The 20006-nt window shown below is 34.7% G+C and overlaps 1 protein-coding gene across 2 annotated transcripts in view; it reads right to left on the bottom strand.

Annotated features, from left to right (window-relative positions):
* DIP2B (disco interacting protein 2 homolog B) overlaps positions 1 to 20006 on the bottom strand; it is a 211151-nt gene that overhangs the window by 76376 nt on the left and 114769 nt on the right. For both annotated transcript variants that reach the window (XM_051963695.1, XM_051963694.1), the window contains exon 4: positions 12962 to 13087. In XM_051963695.1, the coding sequence (XP_051819655.1) occupies positions 12962 to 13087 (126 nt within the window). The remainder of the gene's footprint in view (positions 1 to 12961; positions 13088 to 20006) is intronic.

Raw genomic sequence — 20006 nt, forward strand, 5'->3', positions numbered from 1 at the left:
AGGTTTTGGAGTTCTGAGAACCAAAATATGATGAGGTCTAGATTTAGGGCTGTCAGAGAACTAAATGATAAGATTAAATTCAGGGAATCTAAATGAGATTAGGGTTCCTGGTGGTCAGGGAGTTAAATGATGAGGTCCAGTGGCAGGTTTGGGGTTCAAGGAACCAAATGGAGAGGTTTGGCTCCCCTACAATCCCTTGGGATTCGGCACATGGGTAGGGAGTTTTGGGAACCCCTTCTTTCTGGCGACACAGAGATTCTTCGTAAAGTAATTTATGAACCCGAAAAAGCTAGACTGAAAACAGAGGTTTATTATTGGTAGAAAAATCCTGACAGAGAGGTATAAAGTCTCATTAGGGAAATAGGTGAGGGAGATAAAAAAAGGATAGCGCTGGAAGAGTATATTATTCCAGTGGGCAAAGGTTTCCTTGACATAGCATGGCATAACATAGTATGAGATAGCATATTAGGACCTCTGCAAAGAGGGGGTTTAAGATTTTTTTAATAATAGGAGCTTTGGTTAGAAGCAAAGCTTGCTCCATGGGGGTTGGGCTAGTGGGTGGAGTTCCAAGTTGGCTCTTTTTATCTACAAGCTGGATTTCAGCTTGAGCTGGAATTGAGAAAAATTTTAGAATTGAATAGGGTTGGAATTCTCCAGTTTAGGACTGAACCCTCCTAGATAACAGAATGAAGCTGTTTATCTTGTTTTCCTCGGGCAGGGTCCTACAGACAGCAGGGCCCAAGAAAAATCTCTCCTCAAGGAGTTTTAGAGTTTCAGGGTCGCTTCTTCAAAAAGATAATTCTTACCCTCAAGAAGCTTATAATATAATAAGGGAAACAAAATATAAAAGAAGAAAACTATATATAGAATATATACATACATATGCAAAGCAAGTTATATAGAAACAACAGAAAGAAAGCACTAGGATTAAGAAAAGTTAGTCTTTCTAACAACTATGTTAGGCTTTTTCTTCTGCTAATCAAATATAAGTTTAATTCTGCAAGATGAAAGCAAAAATCAAAGAGGGAAGTTAAAGAATGAGAATCTTGTTTTGAATATACTGATTAGAGCAGAAAAAAAGGGCTAGTAATTAGAAATTAGCAGGAAAAAAAGGGAAAAGGTAGTAGTAGTCCACCTTTTCATCCTCAATCTTCAAGATTCTAAGTAACCAATTTAAAATCCCATTTGGAAACATTTTATGAAAAGGTATGGCAGTATTATGACATCCTCTTTCCCTTTTCTTGAAAACACACCTTTCCCTCTTTAGGCAATATTTTACAAAATTATATTAGGAAACTATTTAGTCTAAAGCCTTGAATAAATTAGGGCAATGATGTCATAGCGGCAGGTAGATGGCACCAAAGTGCAGAGTCCAGATGAGTCACATCTCCCTCATCTTCCTGAGTTAAAATCTGGCCTCAGATACTTACTAACTCTGTGTAAGTCTGGTCAAGTCACTTAACCCTGTTTGCCTCAGTTTCCTCACCTGTAAAAATGAACTGAAAAAGGAAAGAGCAAACCACTCTAGCATATCTGCCATGAAAACCCCAAAAATGGGTCACAAAGAATCAGACACAACTAAAAACAATTGAACATTACATTGTCAAAGTAAAGGAGGGGGAAAAAAAACTTTGAATAATTAAAATAATAGAAACATCTTCACTCTTGACCAGGATTTAAAAAAAAAGAAATTCTTGGAGGCAGAGAAGAAAAAAAGACTGGATAATTTAGAAAAATGCTTCTCCCAAGGTGTACCAAAAGCTAATGAACTACTATTCTGTATGATGAATGCTAGACTTTGTCCCTGCCAGTTTTGACTTTGATCATATTTGTCTAACTCAAAAAAAGCTTAGGTGGAGAAATTTTCGAAGCTAAGATGAATTTGGATTTTTTTTTTTAAGAACTCCTTAGAATTAGTTAAATAGTAAAGTTGTCACTGGCAGATTTGTGCTTAAAATATAAATTACAGGTTTTTTTTCTTATATAGATATGGACCACCTGCTCTGAAAGACTTTCTTAATCTATATAATATCTATTTATCTAGATAGCTAGATAGATAAGGAATTTTTTGGATTCTTATAAGAAGTTTTTTCAAGAGCAGAACTGCCTGGTGTCCCTGAATCTAACCATTGAGGAAAAATACAAGTCTGCCATACACCCCAAGAACATTAATTTATTAATATACCCACCTGTCTTTTTATTTAAACTAAAAAAAAAAAATGAAAACATTAATTGAAAACACTAATAGTTCACAAGTCCTAAGGATATTTGTAAGCTAATTAAAAGTAACTATCTATAATGTGTTTAATTATAAATCTAGTAATTCTGGGAAATTTATGATGAGATTAGGGTTTCTGGTGGTCAGGGAGTTAAATGATGAGGTTAGGGTTCCTGGTGATCAGGGAGTTAAAATGATGAGTGGCAAGTTCAGGATTCAAGGAACCAAATGAAGAGGTTTGGCTCCCCTAAATCCCCTTAGGATTCAGCACAAAGTAAGGGATTGTGGGTACCCCTTTCTGGCAGCGCAGAGGTCCTTCGTAAAGGAATTTATAAACCCGAAAAGCTACACTAATAAAAAGAAGTTTATTATTAGCATTGGGAAGTCAGCCTTTGCATGAATAGAAAGACTGAATTCCTTAGTGGCAAGGTTTGACAGAGAAGTAAAGTTTCCAGTAGAGAAATCCCGACAGAGAGATGTAAAGTATTGTTAAGAAAAGTCTTGTTGAGGAAAATAAAGAGAGGGTAATGCTGAAAGAGAATATTATTTCAGCAGGCAAAGGTTGCTGCTATGCATGGCATGGCATATTAGGTCCTCTGAAAGGACTGAGCTTAAAATTGCCTCTTTTTATAATAGAAGCCTTGGCTACAAGCTGGGGTTTGCTCTTGAGGGGAGGCTGGGTGGGCTTGAGCTGGAATTGAATAGAATTGAATGAGTCTTTCAATAGGGTTGGAATTCTCCAGTTCTGGACTCAACTAGCCCTATCTTGGTTCCCTGGGGCGGGTTTTCTGAGGCAGGGTTCAAGAAGAATTTCTCCTTCAAGGAGCCTCTCAAGTGCTTTACCTCATGGCTTATCTTCAAAGAGAGAAAGAGAAAGAGTTTCAGGGCTCCCCCATCATTTAGACCATACTGTTTGTTTATTTAAATGCTTTTCATCTTAACTTTAACACTGCTAAAATTTACCATCTGATATGATTTACAGGACCTATTAAAACAATTGCTTACAGTATATGTGAAATACTGAGCAAGTCTTAGAAGTGAATTTGAATGAATTCACTACACTATGGCAAACTTTGAAGACAGGAGATTGGTTCTTGGGAGATCAAAAATTTAATTAAAAAAACTCAGGTGTTAAAGTTGGCATATAGATTTAGAATAACTATTTTGTAACATATGGTTAAGGTAATCAGACAGATTATGGCCAAAAAACCTGTACTACAATGTTTCTATTAAGTCCCAATTGCCTTTAAATTGGATTACCCATACCTATTTTAGCCTCCCTCTAATCTTAATAGCGTTTTGATGAGTTCAGAAGATTAAGAGCAGAACACTCAATACATTTAAGCTTAGACAGGGTTAAAGTAATGATCAGATCAACAATGAGATGAATCAAACCAATTCTAATTGTTCAATGATGAAGAGAGCCAATTACACCCAGAAAGAGGACCATGGGAACTAAGTATGGACCACAACATAGCATTTGTTTGCTTTCCCAGCTTTTTCCCCCCTCTTTCTTCATCTGATTTTTCTTGTGCAGCAAGATAGCTATGTATACATATGTCTTACATAAATATGTATACATATATTTTAACATATTTAACATGTATTGGACCACCTGCCATCTAGGGGAGAAGGTGGGAATAAGGAGGAGATACTTTGGAACAGAAGGCTTTCCAAGGGTCAGTGTTGAAAAATTACTTATGCATATGTTTTGTAAATAAAATGCTTATTTATTTATAAAAAATAAATAATTTTTAAAAAAGTGATGAACAGATTAAGAGAAAGAAGAAGTCTTTGAATAATTCAATTAAAAGAAGCATTCATCTTTGATGAGAACTGGGGTTAAACTTATTTGTGTCTTGGATCCTTCTGTCTGGCAGTCTGGTGAAATCTATGGATATCTCAGACTTATATTTTTAAATGCATAAAATAAAATGCTGAGGATTGCAAAATAAACCAATTATGCTGAAACATATGTTAAAAACACTTTCAGTCACCTTTGAAAGAATCCCTGGACAAGTTTGAAAAGGAGAATCTTTAGAGGGAGTGGTTAAAGAAGTAAACAGTTTTAGGAAAATGATTATCTAGTGTAGGTCTACAGTTAAAGTTATTTTATTGAGTCTGACCCAAAATAGTTGCCTAGAATTTGTCCTTTTGATTTTCATTCAGTCTTTGTTGTAACATTCATTCACTGTTTTTGTTTTTGAACATCATTATTTATATTTTATAACCTAAAAAAATATATTGGATAGAGAGAGATTTTCAAAGACAAAATAGAATTCTGTTCTACTGGACTTTTTTCTAATTACTTAACCATTAAATCTGTCACTGGCACCTTTTTGCTTCCAAAGGGGAGAACAAACTTTGTCTTCCCCCCAAAATCTCTGTTTTTGCTAAATTAATCCATTATACTAATAATATTTTAAAAACCATTTCTCATTTTCTCTCCTCCCCTCCACCCCAGATCTGCTCATGACTTTATGGCCTTCAAAACCATAATCATTTCTTTTTCCTTCCCTTCTTTTCTTTATTATATTTTTAGATTCAATGACTTCCACTGGATTTGAAAACTATCTTTTTAAATTTTTTAACTTATATTTAAAATCAAAATATGATTTCCAAATAATTAACTGATGTCTTTTTTGGGTCAATTATGTAATTTGGCTTGTTATTTTAACTAAATTGTCTTTAGAGAATTAGTTTTTCTTTAGAAAATTCTTTAGAGAATTAGAAGTTAGTTTAACTAAATTGTCTTTAGAGAATTTTTAGTGACTTAAAACCTCTGAGTAAGTTTTCAGAGAACTTAAAGAGTTTTTCCCTCTCAGTTTTGATTCTGAGACAGTCACCAACAAAAGGTTAGCAACCAGTTGATACACATTTTAGCCATTTGGCAAGTTATTTTATAAAATAAGAATAAGTATAAGAACTTATAATATAAGAATCCATATAAACAAGGATTAATTAACATGAATTTGCACAAATTAGCAAAGTAAATTGCAAACACTAATTCTACAGCGAATGAAATGAAAAGAATATTTCATTACGTGAGATAGCCTCAGTTCTAAAATTAGTTGGTCAATAAACAATTATTAAGGATCTACTATGGTATACTATACTATGTATACAATATACAATACTAAGGTATTGGACTAATATTGGAAATACAAAGAGCAAAAGGCAGTCCCTGCTCACAGGAGCTCACAATTTTACAAACAAACAAATATGTAATAAGCAAACCATGTACAACAGGGGGGAAAAAAGGAAATATTCAATAGAGAGAAAGCACTGGAATTAAGAGGGGCTGGGAAAAGCTTCTTATAAAAGAAAGGATTTTAGTTGTGATTTAAAGGAAGCTAAGAATAAAGGATGCCAGAGAAAATACTTGGAGCCATGAGATGGAGTATTTTGTCTGTGAAATAGCAGAGAGGATAGTGTCACTGGCTGGAAGGGTATATTGAATGAAAATGACAGGCTTTAAACCTAGTGGAGAGTTAGGAGGATGTCTACTCCAAGCATGTGTGTACTCAGCAGAGAAGGCAGATGAGAACAATTTTTCCCCCAAAAGTGATATAAGTGGCTAAGAGGCATTGTGGAACACCCAGAACTTGGGAAGACATGAAGGACACCAGGGGCACTCACTAAATTCTGGGTCATCACTAGTCATCTTGACTTCTGGCCTGCCATTTGACTTCCAATGATTCAGGAAGAGTGAGGCTGATGACTTGGAGCAATTCTGCCTCATTTAAATCCAATTCACGCAAAACTCAAGATATAACCCATGACCTTCATCAGTCCTCTTCAAAAATGAAGGGCAAGCAACAACAAACAATGTATGGTGGGAAGCAAGTACTAAGCTTGGAAAAGTAGGAAGAAGCTAGGTAATTAAAGATTTTGAAGGTAAGAGTTAACCACTAAAGTTGACTGAAGTTAGCTGGGGGGGGGGGGGGGGGAGAGAGCAGGCAACAGTTAGACTTGTGCTTTAGAAAAATTCCTTTGGTGGCCTAAGCATAATGCTCTGGGGAGAGATTGGAGGGAGGCAGACCCATACCAGAAGACTGCTGCAGGAAGCAGGTATGACGTGATGAGGACCTGCACTACAATGGTGGCTGTGTCACTGAAATGATGAACCTGACAGCCTGCATATGAGAGGTGAGAAGTAAAGAAGCCAGGATGCCTGCTACACCATGAGACTAAGGGACAGGAGGATGGTGTTGCCCTCAACAGTAGAGGAATGTGTGTGTGTGTGTGTGTGTGTGTGTGTGTGTGTGATGATAACGACTGGTAGGGGGAGGAGGTATTAAGAGAAAAGCAATGAGTTCTGTATTGAACACGTTGAGTTTAAGACAATTGTTGGACATCTAGTTCAAGATTTCTGAAAGGTAGGTGAAGATTTCATACATAAATCCATTAGTAAGGACTGACACCAGAAGCAAGCTGCTTTATTTCTCTTGACCCTCTATTTCCTCCTCTACAAACTAAGGAGACTTGTAATAATAAAATAAAAATAGTTTATAAATGCCTCTGGCATATCAAATATAACATGTGAGCTGAGTTTTGAAGGAAACTAGAGATTCTGGGAGGCTGAATGAAGCATGGAAGGAGAGAGCATTTCTTAAGGGATCACTATATATAGGGGATACAAAGGAAAGCAAAACCCAATCCTTACCTGCAACATGCTCACATTCCAATTGGTAAACAATATGTAAGTCATTAAGTACAGACAAAATACATACAGAGAAGATGAGAAGTCATCTCAAAAGGCTACAATTAGGGAAACCAGGAAAGTCCTCTTATAGATTGTAGTAAGTTTATTTATTTTTAATATACATTGTTTTATGAATCATGTTGGTAGAGAAAAATCAGAACAAAAGGGAAAAACCATGGGAGAGAGGAAAAAAACAGAAAAAAGAAGTGAAGATAGAATGTATTAATTTACATTCAGTTTCCTTAGATTTTTTCTGGATCTAGATGGCATTTTCTGTCCAAAGTCTATTGGGATTGCTTTGCTGAGAAGATACAAGCTTTTCATAGCTGATCACTGCACATTCTTGCTATTATTGTGTACACTGTATTCTTGGTTCTGCTTGTTTCATTAAGCATCAGTTCATGTAAATCTTTCCAGTTCTTTCTATAATCAGCTTGTTCATCATTTTTTATAGAACAATAATATTCCATTACCTTGCTTGTTCAGCCTTTCCCCAATTGATGGGCATTCACTCTTAAAGAAAGAAGGTAGGATTTTAAGCTGACAAGGCCAGGAACCCCATAGATAAAAATGAAGAGGAAGAGAATTCCAGGTATACAAAACAGCCAGTGAAAATACATGGGGCAGGAAATGCAGCTTCTTATTTGAGGAACATTGATACTGAACCATAAAGTGAGGAAGAAGAGAACAAGGTTTAAAAAAACCAAAAAAGTTAGAATGGACTATATTATATGAAGGACTTTTAGAGGGCTTTTTGTTTGTATTTTAGAGGCGGGGGGGAAAGCTGTAATAGTTTCTTAGGAAATTTCTTTGAAGCACTGGAACTCTTAGAGGGCTCAAGTATATTTAATTCAACTCAATAAATATTTAATAAGCATCTACTATAGATAAAGCATTGGGGAAATAAAGCCAAGAATAGCTCCAGTCCTCAAGTAACTAAAAATAAATAAATGTAAGATAATATGAAAAAATTTTGACAACTAAGGGAACGTCAACTAAAGGAATGATTCAGTGACACCTTAACTGAGCCTTGAAAAGAGTTAAGGATCACATTTCATATGTTTATATAAATGATAATTCCTGTGTTTTTAACTATTATCTAAAGAAAGATTTCAATCTTTACCTAACACAAACATTATATTGCTTTCCATGTTTATGCATCTGTGAATGTAATAAAACTTTTTAAAAACAAAATGTAACTTCTGTAGTTCAGATTTTATGATATTTTACTCTAACCAGGTTAATCTCTGTGCTATCCACCAGAAGCAAAAAAAAGGATTTACTATTCTAAACAAGAATAGAGGAGAAAAAGTGCAAAATTTACTTATAGGCATGAATAAAATAAGAGTATTGGACAGATTGTTTTAAAATTTCCTTTCAGTTTTAAATCTATCATCCTAAATTATACCAAATGCTCAAAAAATGACTAATGGGCTAATGTTCAACATTAACCATATTGACTTGACTTGTTAATACATTTTTAATTTTATGAACTGGTAAGTTAAACCAAAAAGATAAAAAAATTTATATAATGAATATTCAACATCTATCCCATCGTGCTTTAGTTCCCTTTTGGCCTTAGGCTAGGTATTATTAAGATCTTGGCATAACCATAATCCTTTGCACTCACCCTCTGGATGACCTCAGCCACAGCAAAATCCCAGAATTGTTTCTGGTCATGAAGTCCTGTTATGAATCAAACTTGTCACATTGTTGCTGTTAACCCTCATTGTCAGGGTTACAGCTCACCTCATAGCCATAGGTATAAGTGCTCGAGATCTTCCTACATTGCCTTGGGTCCCAACCAATAGAGACAAGGCTCCAGCCTATGTGTCCTTGCTCACAAGCTATTTCCCTCACTTTGGAATTAAATTTCTCCTTGATTTTTGATCTTACTTGTCTCTAGCCTACTTTGTTCGGCTTCTGGGTACCTTCAGGTGAGAGGCCAGTTTCATACAGTTGATAGTATCATGAAATATTACCCATACTATAAATATAATATATATATATATATAAAATAGAGATTCTTCTCTTAAATTTTTGTTGTTATTGTTAAGTCATTTTATTTACCATTTCCTTCTTCGATTTCATTTTATGAAGAACTGAGGCTAACGAGGTTAAATGACTTGCCCAATATCACAGTCTGAGGCCACAAGGGGATGAGCCTTCCTGATTCCAAGCCACTGTGCCATTCATCTGCCCTCTCCTTTTAAATAACAACTATTCATCAAGGCAGAGATAGCAGAATATACTGTCAATAGCAATTAATTTGTATTTATGCACACATCTGTAAAAAAATGGCATTTTTAAAGTTCTATCATTCAAACTGCCTCCTTCAAATTCCATAGTACTGAAGTTTATGCTGTATGTCTAGCCATGCCAATATGATCTGTGAAGCTAAAGTTAATGAACCATGACTATTCAACTTGCTTTGACTGACATCCAAAATTACACTATACATAAAATTGAGCATTTTGGATAAAGAAAATTTCCTGAAGATGACAACAAACTACCTTATGAATAGAGAGGGAACAGATTGTTACTGAGCATTTCAACTTTGCTGACTTTTTCACTTCCAAGTTTAAAAATTAAACTTCCCATCTGTCCATCATCACATACTAGGAAAGTAACTATGGTTAACCTATGAAAGTATGACTCTTAAGCAAGGGCTTGAATGAGACAGAAAACTAAATTTAAGTTTCCTTCAGGAATTTAGCTGCTTATTCTAAAAGTGAGTCAATATGAAAAAGCAGAATATATTTTTTGGGAAAAGTAATCTATTTGGAGAGCGGGAGATGTTACTCCTTTGGGTATTAGAATGTCATCATAATATAACATTGCAGAAAACTAACAGAGTGGAAAAAAATCTAGATTTCAAATGAAATTTCTGTCAATGCTAAGTCTTATGAATGAACAATATATTAACACAAAAAACTCTTACAAGAGGAACTGAAACAATTGCCTTGTGATACTAATAAATTATTTCAGCACACACACACATAAAAAACCTCAATATGGCAATAATTCAAATTTTCTAGAATTTGAACAAGACCAAAGACACAGAAAATTATGTAGCTTTCTACTAAATTAGATTGTTTAAATGTTTCAATGAATGAGATAAAAATTAACCTGCACATCAAATAAACCTTGAGGTAACTGTATTAGATTGATATTTAAATTGATAGAAGAAAAATGATCTCATTTGTAAGTTATTTACCATATGTTTAAAAATTATGAGCAGAATTAAGGTTTAAAAAAAGACTTCCACATTTCTTCTCAGCATTTATTAAACATTTACTATGAGCAAGGCACTGTTCTTAGCAGTAGCACTAAGTGCTAAAACAAAGAAAAGGCAAAAAAGGATCCCTGCTTTCAAGGAGTTTTCAGTCTAATACTATGGAAGACAACAGGCTATGTACAGTTATGTACAAGCAAGATATATATAGGATAAATTGGAGATAATTAGCAGAAAAGAAGGCTTAAGGGAGATCAGAAAAGGTTTCCTATGGAAAATAAAACTTTAGCTGGACTTGAAGGGAATCAGGGAAGTTAGGAGATGGAGTTGAGAGAGAGTACCATTAGGCATGGGAAAGCCAGTGAAAATGCTTGTAGTTGGAAGATGATGCATTTTGTGTAAGGACCAACACAGAGGTCAATGTCACAAAGTAAACAGATACAAAAACAAAGAAAGTTGTTCCCCAAATCTATGCAGAAATGTTTCTTTCTCTTCAAAATATATACACAAGAATTCAGAGTAAGAAAAGAAATTAAGGTTAGGAAGCTAAATCATTTCTATCAGAGAGTGTTCTGTTCATATTCACAAGCAGGAAGAGATTTTTGAAGCTATTTGCCTATTAAATTTGTGTGAAACTATTCTACATTTAGCAATGTCACTGTAATTATACAATTACTTGAATGGACTTAATAGACTAAATAGGAGCAATCACTGAAGGCAACTTTTATTTGCTTCTAATAATTGATTAAAGATATCAATCTTTTGGACTTAAACTCAGCACTCCAACAGGCAGCAATATACTTTAGCATTCTCACAAAGACTGCCTTAATCTGACAGTGAAGAAATGAGATCTAGGTTTACCTGCTTTTGTCTTGGGATGTCCCTGTATCTACATACCTTGATTTTGAGTTGTAAATGAATGTTTACGAATCCTTTTGCTATGAGAGAGGAATGTGTTTTCCTACCAATTTAGGATATCTGGCTATATGTTCTTTCTAGTTACTTAAACACTATATTTAAATACATTAAAGTTATATTAAAATACATTAAAATTATAACTTTCAAAGGCAGAGGAAAAATCTTGGAAATTATTTAGAAATCAAGGATCTTATGCTGAAAGTAAATATCTACACTCTCGTAAGACAACAATCAGGATATGTTATTCAAGCAATTTCTAATTTACTATTCAATTGCTGCTATTACAAATAAAGATTTTTTTGTTTGTTTATTTCTCCTGATTCTATATTCACTGAATTTACTTATACATCTAACTCTATAGCCATAAGCTAAGGCTACTTTCTCTAAAACCGGATTTCTTTAACTATGGAGAACTTTGTTTTTGAAACCAATGTCTTATACCCCCTACCTTGACCCATTGCCTTTAGATATAATTCAGCACAATCTTGGCCAAAGATGGATAACTACTCAAATGAAAAACCCCTTTGTTAATGGCAGTTTCAACCAGTACAAATAATATATGAAAATTATTCAATATTTTCCCTAAGTAGGTTTCATTGTAAGCACTATGATAGAGACAAAGTATTTTACTGAAATAGTCTACCAGAGGTATCCTATATTAGCTTTTGCAGAAACACTTGAAGCCACAGAGCTATTTCTGTCTCAAACATAGTGACACCACAAATGTGAAGAAAGAAAAACACACATAGTTAATGATCCCATTTGTATATACCAATATTCTAGCAAGTTACCAAATACTTAAAAGAAAATTGCTCATACTGATTTATATAATGCTAAGAAGCTAAACAATTAAACTATTATGAATATAAATTGATTACAATAAAGTTTCTACTAGCAAAAAAAAAAAAAAAAACAGGGTCAACAGTTTAGATTAAAACTAAAATAGATTTATTACCAATAATGTAAACTTCTAGGGAGACAGGCACTTGACCGGTATAAGAAAATTGAACAACCAAGTATGAAACAAATATAAACAAATTTAGTATGCATAATTGTGAGACTTTGGGATAGAATTACTGATCTTGAGTTCAGAAGGCTACATTTAACAGAGACTGTGCAAAAAAAAAGGCTTTAAAAATTCTGGAAGAAATTCTTAATGCAATAGAGATAGCCAGGAATTGTTATTTGCTGTATCTTGGAAGGGCTTAGTGCTTCTTCAACAATTAACCAATACTTTAAAATCTCATATTTACATCAAATTAACAGGTTTACATGAAGCTACTAGTTTCTGCTGCCCTTATGGACCCATTTTTAAAAAATGGATTTTTAAATCTGCTGCCAGCTCAACTGGAGCCTTGCCAGATTACTCAATGCCAGAATGGGAAGAATCCAACCTGGGCAACAAAATTAAACTTAAACCTCCTTGACAAAACAATGTCAAAATGATAAAGCATCTGAGAAAGATGAATAATTATACATATTGTATGTGTGTGTGTATATACATATATACATACATACGCACACACAGTTCTTGAAAGGCTGCATTTTAGATCTTTATTAAAATTTCGACGTATCCATAGGTTTTTTTTTTTTAAGATCCTATGTCTTAAGTCTGTGCCTATAATTTGATTATGCTAGTACTATTTTCATTGCTGACAAAAAATGCATTAAGTAACTAGGATATAAAACTGAACAGAATGTTTCCATCACTTAGAGGACCCAAATTTGTTGACATTGGAGAAGTCACAATCCAAAGAATGTCTTAATTCCTGCTGCTGCAGAGAGCAGGACAGCTGCCATCTTAGCATGACAATGACAAGACAGTTTCTTTAAGATATACTGAAATAGTAACCTACCCAGAACAAGTTCAGACTGGCACACATACCTGGAGGCGTGCAAGCATCTGCAGGAGACTGGACAAATGTGGATCGTCTTTTAGTTGGCATTGGCAGAGCCATTTTCTGTTCTTTGTGCTTGGCTAATGCTGCTTGTACAGCTTCTGTATGAATATCTGAAAAAGTAACAATATTTTACACTTTTTTACCTTTTTGAGAGATATTCAAAATGATAATTATATAAAGAGAATATTTATAGAGTTCATTAAGGTTTAGACATAAGTCTTTCTACACAACAGCCTTACTTGGTAGGCACTGCCAAAGTACTAACACAGACAAAAAAAAAAAAAAAAAAAAAAAAAAAGATAAACCAAGCAAGGGAAAAAAAAAGAAAAAGTGTGTTTTGATCTGTATTTACACTCTATCAGTTCTCTCTCTGAAGATGGATAGTATTTTTTCATGACAAGTCTTTCAGAACTGTCTTCTGGATCACTGTATTGTGAATATAGCCAAGACTTTTCTGTTACTACATAATAATAATCTATTGGTTCTGCTCATTTCAATTTGCATCAGTTGATGAATGTTTTTCTAGATGTTTCTGAGGGCATCCTGTTCATCATTTCTTATAGCACAACAGTATTCCATCACAAATACCACAATTTATTCTATTTCCCAATTGATGGATGTTCCCTAAATTTCCAATTCTTTGCCACAACTAAAAGAGCTCCTATAAATATTATAGTACACATAGGCCCTTTTCCATTTTGTTTTTTCAATCTCTTTGGGATACAGAGTTAGCAACAGTATTTCTCAGGCAAAGGGTATGCATGGTTTTATGGTTCTTTGGAAATTGTTCCAAATTGTTCTACATTGATTGAATTACTAGACAACTTCAATAATGATTCATTAATGTCTCAATTTTCCCAGATCTCTTCCAATATTTGTCAATTTCCTTATCTGTCAAATTAGCTTATCTAATAGATGTGGAGTGTTACCTCAGAGTTATATTAATTTGCATTTTTCTTATCAATAATAATTTAGAGCATTTTTTCATGAATATAGTTTTGATTATTTCATCTGAAAACTGCCTATTCATATCCTTTTGATCATTTATCATTTGAGGAATGATTCTTATTTCTATAAACTTGACTTAGCTTTATACTTATATTCTATATATTAGTTTTTTTTATGCTTGAGAAATGTTATCACAGAAATTTGCCATAATTTTTTCAGTCATGATTACGATAGAATTCCTTTCTTCCTATTTTCCCCCTCTTTTTCCTTTCTCTCTGTCCATTCTCAAAAGTGTTTTGTTTCTAACTTTTACCTTCCCCAATCTGCCATCCTTTCTATCAGCACCTTTTTTCTCCTTTCTTCTCCTACTTTCTTCTATGGCAAGATAGATTTCTTTATCTAACTAAGGGTGTATGTTATTCTCTCTTTGAACCAATTTCCATAAAAGTAAAGCTTGCAAGTTCCCCCACTTGCATTCTCCTTCTTCCCTTCCATTGTAAATGTTCTTCCATGACTTTTTTTGTCAGGTAATTTATCCTATTCTCTCGTTCTCCTTCTCTCAATGCATTATTCTTTCTCATCCTTTAATTTTATTTTTTTAGGTAATTATTCCATCATACCCATGCCCTCAATATAAGTATATACTTTTAACTGCCATAATGATAAAGTTCTTAGGTGTTAGAAATATTATTTTCCCATAGAGGAATATAAACAGTTTAATCTTAGTGAATTTTTTATTTTTCTTTCCTTTTTACCTTTTATCACAAACACTCAAAAGTTCTCTTTCACTGAATTTCCAGTTTTTCCCCTGAAGGATTATATTCAGTTATGCTGGGTGGGTGATTCTTGGTTGTAAGCCTAGCTCCTATCTCTAGAATATTATAATCTAAACTCTCTGATCCTTTAATGTAAAATGTGCTAAATTTTGTGTTGTCCTAAGTATAGTTTACAAATTTGAATTGGTTCTTTTTGGCTGTCTGCAATATTTTCTTCTTGACTTGGGAACACTGGAATTTGGCTATAAAATTCCTGGGAATTTTCATTTTGGGAGTTCTCTCAGGAAGTGATTGGTAGATACTTTCAATTTCTATTTTATCTTCTGGTTCTAGAATATTGGAGCAGTTTTCCTTGATAATTTCTTAAAAGATGTCTTTTTTTTAGGGCTTTTAGGTAGTCTAATAATCCTTAAATTATCTCTCCTTGATCTGTTTTCCAGGTCCATTTCCAGATCCAGATCCATTATTTTCCCAATGAGATACCTTCATATTTTCAAATATTTTTTCTTTCTTTGATTTTGTTTTGTTACTTCTTGATGTCTTCTGAAGTCATTAGCTAATACTTGTCCAATTTTAATTTTTAATGAATTATTTTCTTCAATAATCTTTTGAACTTCCTTTTCCATCTGGTCAGTTCTACATTCTAAATGGATTTTTGTGTCTTTTCTTTCCATGTGGCTAATTCTGTTTTAAGACATTCTTTTCTTCATTGGATTTTTGTTTCTCTTTTACTATTTTTGCCTATTTGTTTCTTTAAGGTGTTGCTTTCTTCATTACTTTTCTGTACTTCCTCTAAAAAGCTGCTCTTTTTTTTTTTTTTAACTATTTTCTTGCATCATTCTTATTCCTCTTCCCAATTTTTCCTCTGCCTCTCTTATCTGATTTCTTAAAATCCCTTTTGAGTACTTCAATGGCCTGAGAACAATTTACATTTTTCTTTTGAAGCTTGTCTTCTTCTGAGTTTATGTTTTGATCTTCTCTGTCACCACAGTAACATTCTATAGTCAAGATCATTTTCCTGCTATTTGCTCATTTTTCCAGCTTCTTCTTTGACTTTTAATTCCATGCTAAAATGGAGCTCTGCTTCCAGAGTAGAGGAGTTACTGTCCCAAACTTCAGGTCTTTTTGTGTTGCTGTTTTCAGAGGTAAATCTGGGGATCTTTAAGTTTTTGTTCTAAAATTACATGATTTAGAAAGATGTGTGTTTACTCTCCTAGCTTTTATTCTAATCATTTCTGCCTTGAAACTATGACCAGGGTTCTAGCTCCTTAGTAGGTGCAAGCTCTGGTTTCCTAGTGATCCTTCTTGCCCTTGGACTGAGACCAGATCAAAGCATGAGCAATGTAACATAATCCTCCACTGGTACCAACAAAAGGACACATGTAATCTCCTTCTGACCAATTAGCTGATGCCCTTATTGTCTGCAGGCTGAAAGATCCAGAAACTGCCATTGCCACCACTAATTCAGTAACTTCCTCCCCACCCCCACTTCCTGCAGATTTTCTGGAGCACTGCCTGTGCTATGCTGATTTATTGCTCTTATGTAACAGATCTTTCTTGCCAATCTTTTAAAGTTGTATTGGCCTAGAAAATTGATTCATCCTATCCTTTTGGGAGTTCTGCCACTCCAGAACTCCAGGCATTATTTGAAACTTTTTGGAAGGATTTTGGAGAGAGCTTAGACAAGTCTTTGTCTTTTCTCCACTATCCCGGCTGTGCTCTCCCTTTCCTCATCCTTTCATCTTCTGGCTCTGAGGTATGGCTTCCTCCTGAGGAGAGCCTCCCTGGTGACCCTTTACAGCATTACCTGTACTTTTATTCATTTCTCTCAACTGCCTGATTGAGGTGAAGAAATTAAAATAGTCCTTGATTCTTATCTTCCAGGTTTTCCTCTGTGACCATCACTCAAAAACCCTTTTTTAAAAAAAAATGTTAAAGTATATGTTTAATACAATACATACATATATATACATATATATATATACACACATATACACACACATATCCATACAATTATTTTGCTGCACAAGAAAAATCTGACTTTGAAATAAAGTACAATTAACCTGTGAAGGAAATCAAAAATGCAAACAGACAAAAACAGAGGGATTGGAAATGCTATGTAGTGGTTCACACTCATTTCCCAGAGTTTTTTCGCTGGGAATAGTTGGTTCTATTCATTATTGAACAAATGGAATTGATTTGGTTCATCTCATTGTTGAAGAGAGCCACGTCCATGAGAATTGATCATCATATAGTATTGTTGTTGAAGTATATAATGATCTCCTGGTCCTGCTCATTTCATTCATCATCAGTTCATGTAAGTCTCTCCAGGACTTTCTGAAATCCTCCTGCTAGTCATTTCTTTTTCTTTTTCTTTCTTTTAAAATAACTTTTTATTGACAGAACCCATGCCAGGGTAATTTTTTACATTATCCCTTGGACTCACTTCTGGTCTTATTTTTCCCCTCCCTGCCTCCACCCCCTCCCCCAGATGGCAAGCAGTCCTATATATGTTAAATATGTCACAGTATATCCTAGATACAATATATGTTTGCAGAACCGAACCGTTCTCTTATTGCACAGGGAGAACTGGATTCAGAAGGTAGAAATAACCTGGGAAGAAAAACAAAAATGCAAACAGTTTACATTCATTTCCCAGTGTTCTTTCTTTGGGTATAGCTGCTTCTGTCCATCATTGATCAATTGGAACTGAGTTAGATCTCTTTCTCAAAGAAATTCACTTTCATCAGAATACATCCTCATATAGTATCGTTGTTGAAGTATATAATGATCTCCTGGTTCTACTCATTTCATTCAGCATCACTTCATGTAAGTCTCTCCAAACCTCTCTGTATTCATCCTACTGGTCATTTCTTACAGAACGATAATATTCCATAACATTCATATACCACAATTTATTTAGACATTCTCCAATTGATGGGCATCCACTCAGTTTCCAGTTTTTGGCCACTACAAAGAGGGCTGCCACAAACATTCATGCACATATAGTCCCTTTCCCTTCTTTAAGATCTCTTTGGGATATAAGCCCAGTGTTGGATCAAAGGGTATGCAGTTTGATAATTTTCACTCAAAAATCTTTTGGGGCTTATTCAATTCTTATCTACCACCCAATGAAAACTGTGATCATTGCCATCCACCAAGCACCCTCAGGACATTTTCTCAGTGAGGTTAATGCCTCACTCATTGTTATTCTCACCCTCATACAACCAACATACTGATACTACCTCAAACACCTTTACATCCTAGCTCCTCAGTTTACTTACTTCCTAGGACCTAATCCCCTCTAGCTCAGCCACATACCAAAATGGTCATATCCTTGGATCTTGCCACAAATTTGTAGCAGACCCAGTCAGTTATATAACTTTTGGTCAGCTGTACAGTAATAAAGGAAGGGATAATGGGAGTGATCCAAGTCTAAATATTTGCAAGATAAGATTAGTGAAGCAGGAAGAAGGGGAAGAGACTCAAGGTGGGCAGAGTAGGACTAACTGATTCATAAAAGGATCAAAATGGGGAAAGGAAGAAAGTGTGGCCAGTACAGAATCAACGGGCCTGTGAAAAAACTCAGGAGTCAAAGAATTGAAGGACATGGTGAGGGTGAAGAACAGGATTTGGAGTTTCAAGTAAGAGGAAGAAGTGAAATAACAACAGGTTGTGATAAAGGAGTTTTAGAGTTCATAATCATGCAAGTGAAACATTTGTGAGAATTGACCATCAGTGTCTCACTTTATTTTTTTCTTCCTCTCTTCTTGATTCTACAGACTGGCTTTCAACCTCATGATTTAAACTTTTTCTTCAAAGTTACTAATGATCTCTATCTTGTTAAATCTATTGATCTTTACTGTTTGGTTCTGCACACATATATTGCATCTAGGATATATTGTGACATATTTAACACGTATTGGACTGCTTGCCATCTGGGGGAGGGGGTGGAGGGAGGAAGGGGAAAAGTCGGAACAGAAGTGAATGCAAGGGATAATGTAAAAAATTACTCAGGCATGAGTTCTGTCAATAAAAAGTTATAATTATGGGGAAAAAAACTATTGATCTTTTCTCAATTCTCATTCTTCTTGACTTCCCTTAAGTCTCTGCCATCACTGATCACCCTCTTCTATTCTCTTCTCTCTAGAGTTTTGTGACACTGTTCTCCTTGGTTCTTCTACTCATCTAATCTCTCCCCTCTACCTTCTCAGCCTCCTCTGCTGGATCTCCATCCAGGTCATGCCCCACTTACTGTCCTGGCCTCTTTCTTTTCTTCCACTAGATTACTTTACTTGGCAATCTCATAAGCTCAAATTTCAATTTGATGCTGATTTTCAAACCTATGTCTGTTGACCTTCTGTCTTGCAATTTCAAGTTCCTATCAGAAATCTCAGACTGGATTTCAGTAGTAACCTTAAAATCCAACATGTGTGAAGCTGTTCATTTTCTGTCTTTATCCTTCATATTCTTCAGAAAGCCTTTTTCAATCTCTTAATTCTAGTATCTTTTCTCTCCTGATCATTCTTACACCCCCCCCCCCATATAGATATATAACTATGTATCTTTCTCCCCATCTTCAGCATTTAGCACAGTGTTTGGCATTATAACAGGCATTTAATAAATGTTTACTGATTGACTTATTGGCTGATGGTATCTATTTTTGGGCACATGCTCTTAGATTTGGTTTCTTGACCGAGGTCAGACATCTGTATATCACAGGTAGGACTGGAATGGAGGGCTTCCAAGCTTGTATGCTCCAAAATAGTATAATGAAAATTAGGAAAAATAGTCCTCCAACTCCTGTGTTTCCAATTTGGCTACATATATTCTAAAAACAAAACAAAACAAAACAAAACAAACGCAAGATGAATGTACAATATACCTTACCTCCCAGCTTTACACTCTCTTTTCATTCTGTTACGTGGGTGGGTCACCATGATTTAAGGAGCCAGGTTAAGTGGGTTTCTCAGAAGTTACAAATACATTGTTATGATTCTTGAGATCAAAAATTTATTAATATGGAGGGAAAACAGAAATGGGCTGGGTATTTAAACTTTCTGAAAACGGAGGATAGAAAGAGAGAACATTATTGGGAAGAGGCAGAGAGAAGCAAAGAAAGCAGTGTGATGTTGTTGAGAAGATTATGGATTCCAGTCTTACCTGTGATATATAGATGTCTGATCTCGGTCAAGAAACCAAATCTAAGAGCATCCCTAAGAATAAGTGGTCCCCAGAATAAGACAGTGGTCCCCAATCTTTTGTGATCATATATCCTAAGTGTACACCCACTACATATACCTTA

Source organism: Antechinus flavipes, chromosome 5 (genome assembly GCF_016432865.1).
Source record: "Antechinus flavipes isolate AdamAnt ecotype Samford, QLD, Australia chromosome 5, AdamAnt_v2, whole genome shotgun sequence".
In the NCBI taxonomy this organism is placed as follows: Eukaryota; Metazoa; Chordata; class Mammalia; order Dasyuromorphia; family Dasyuridae; genus Antechinus; species Antechinus flavipes.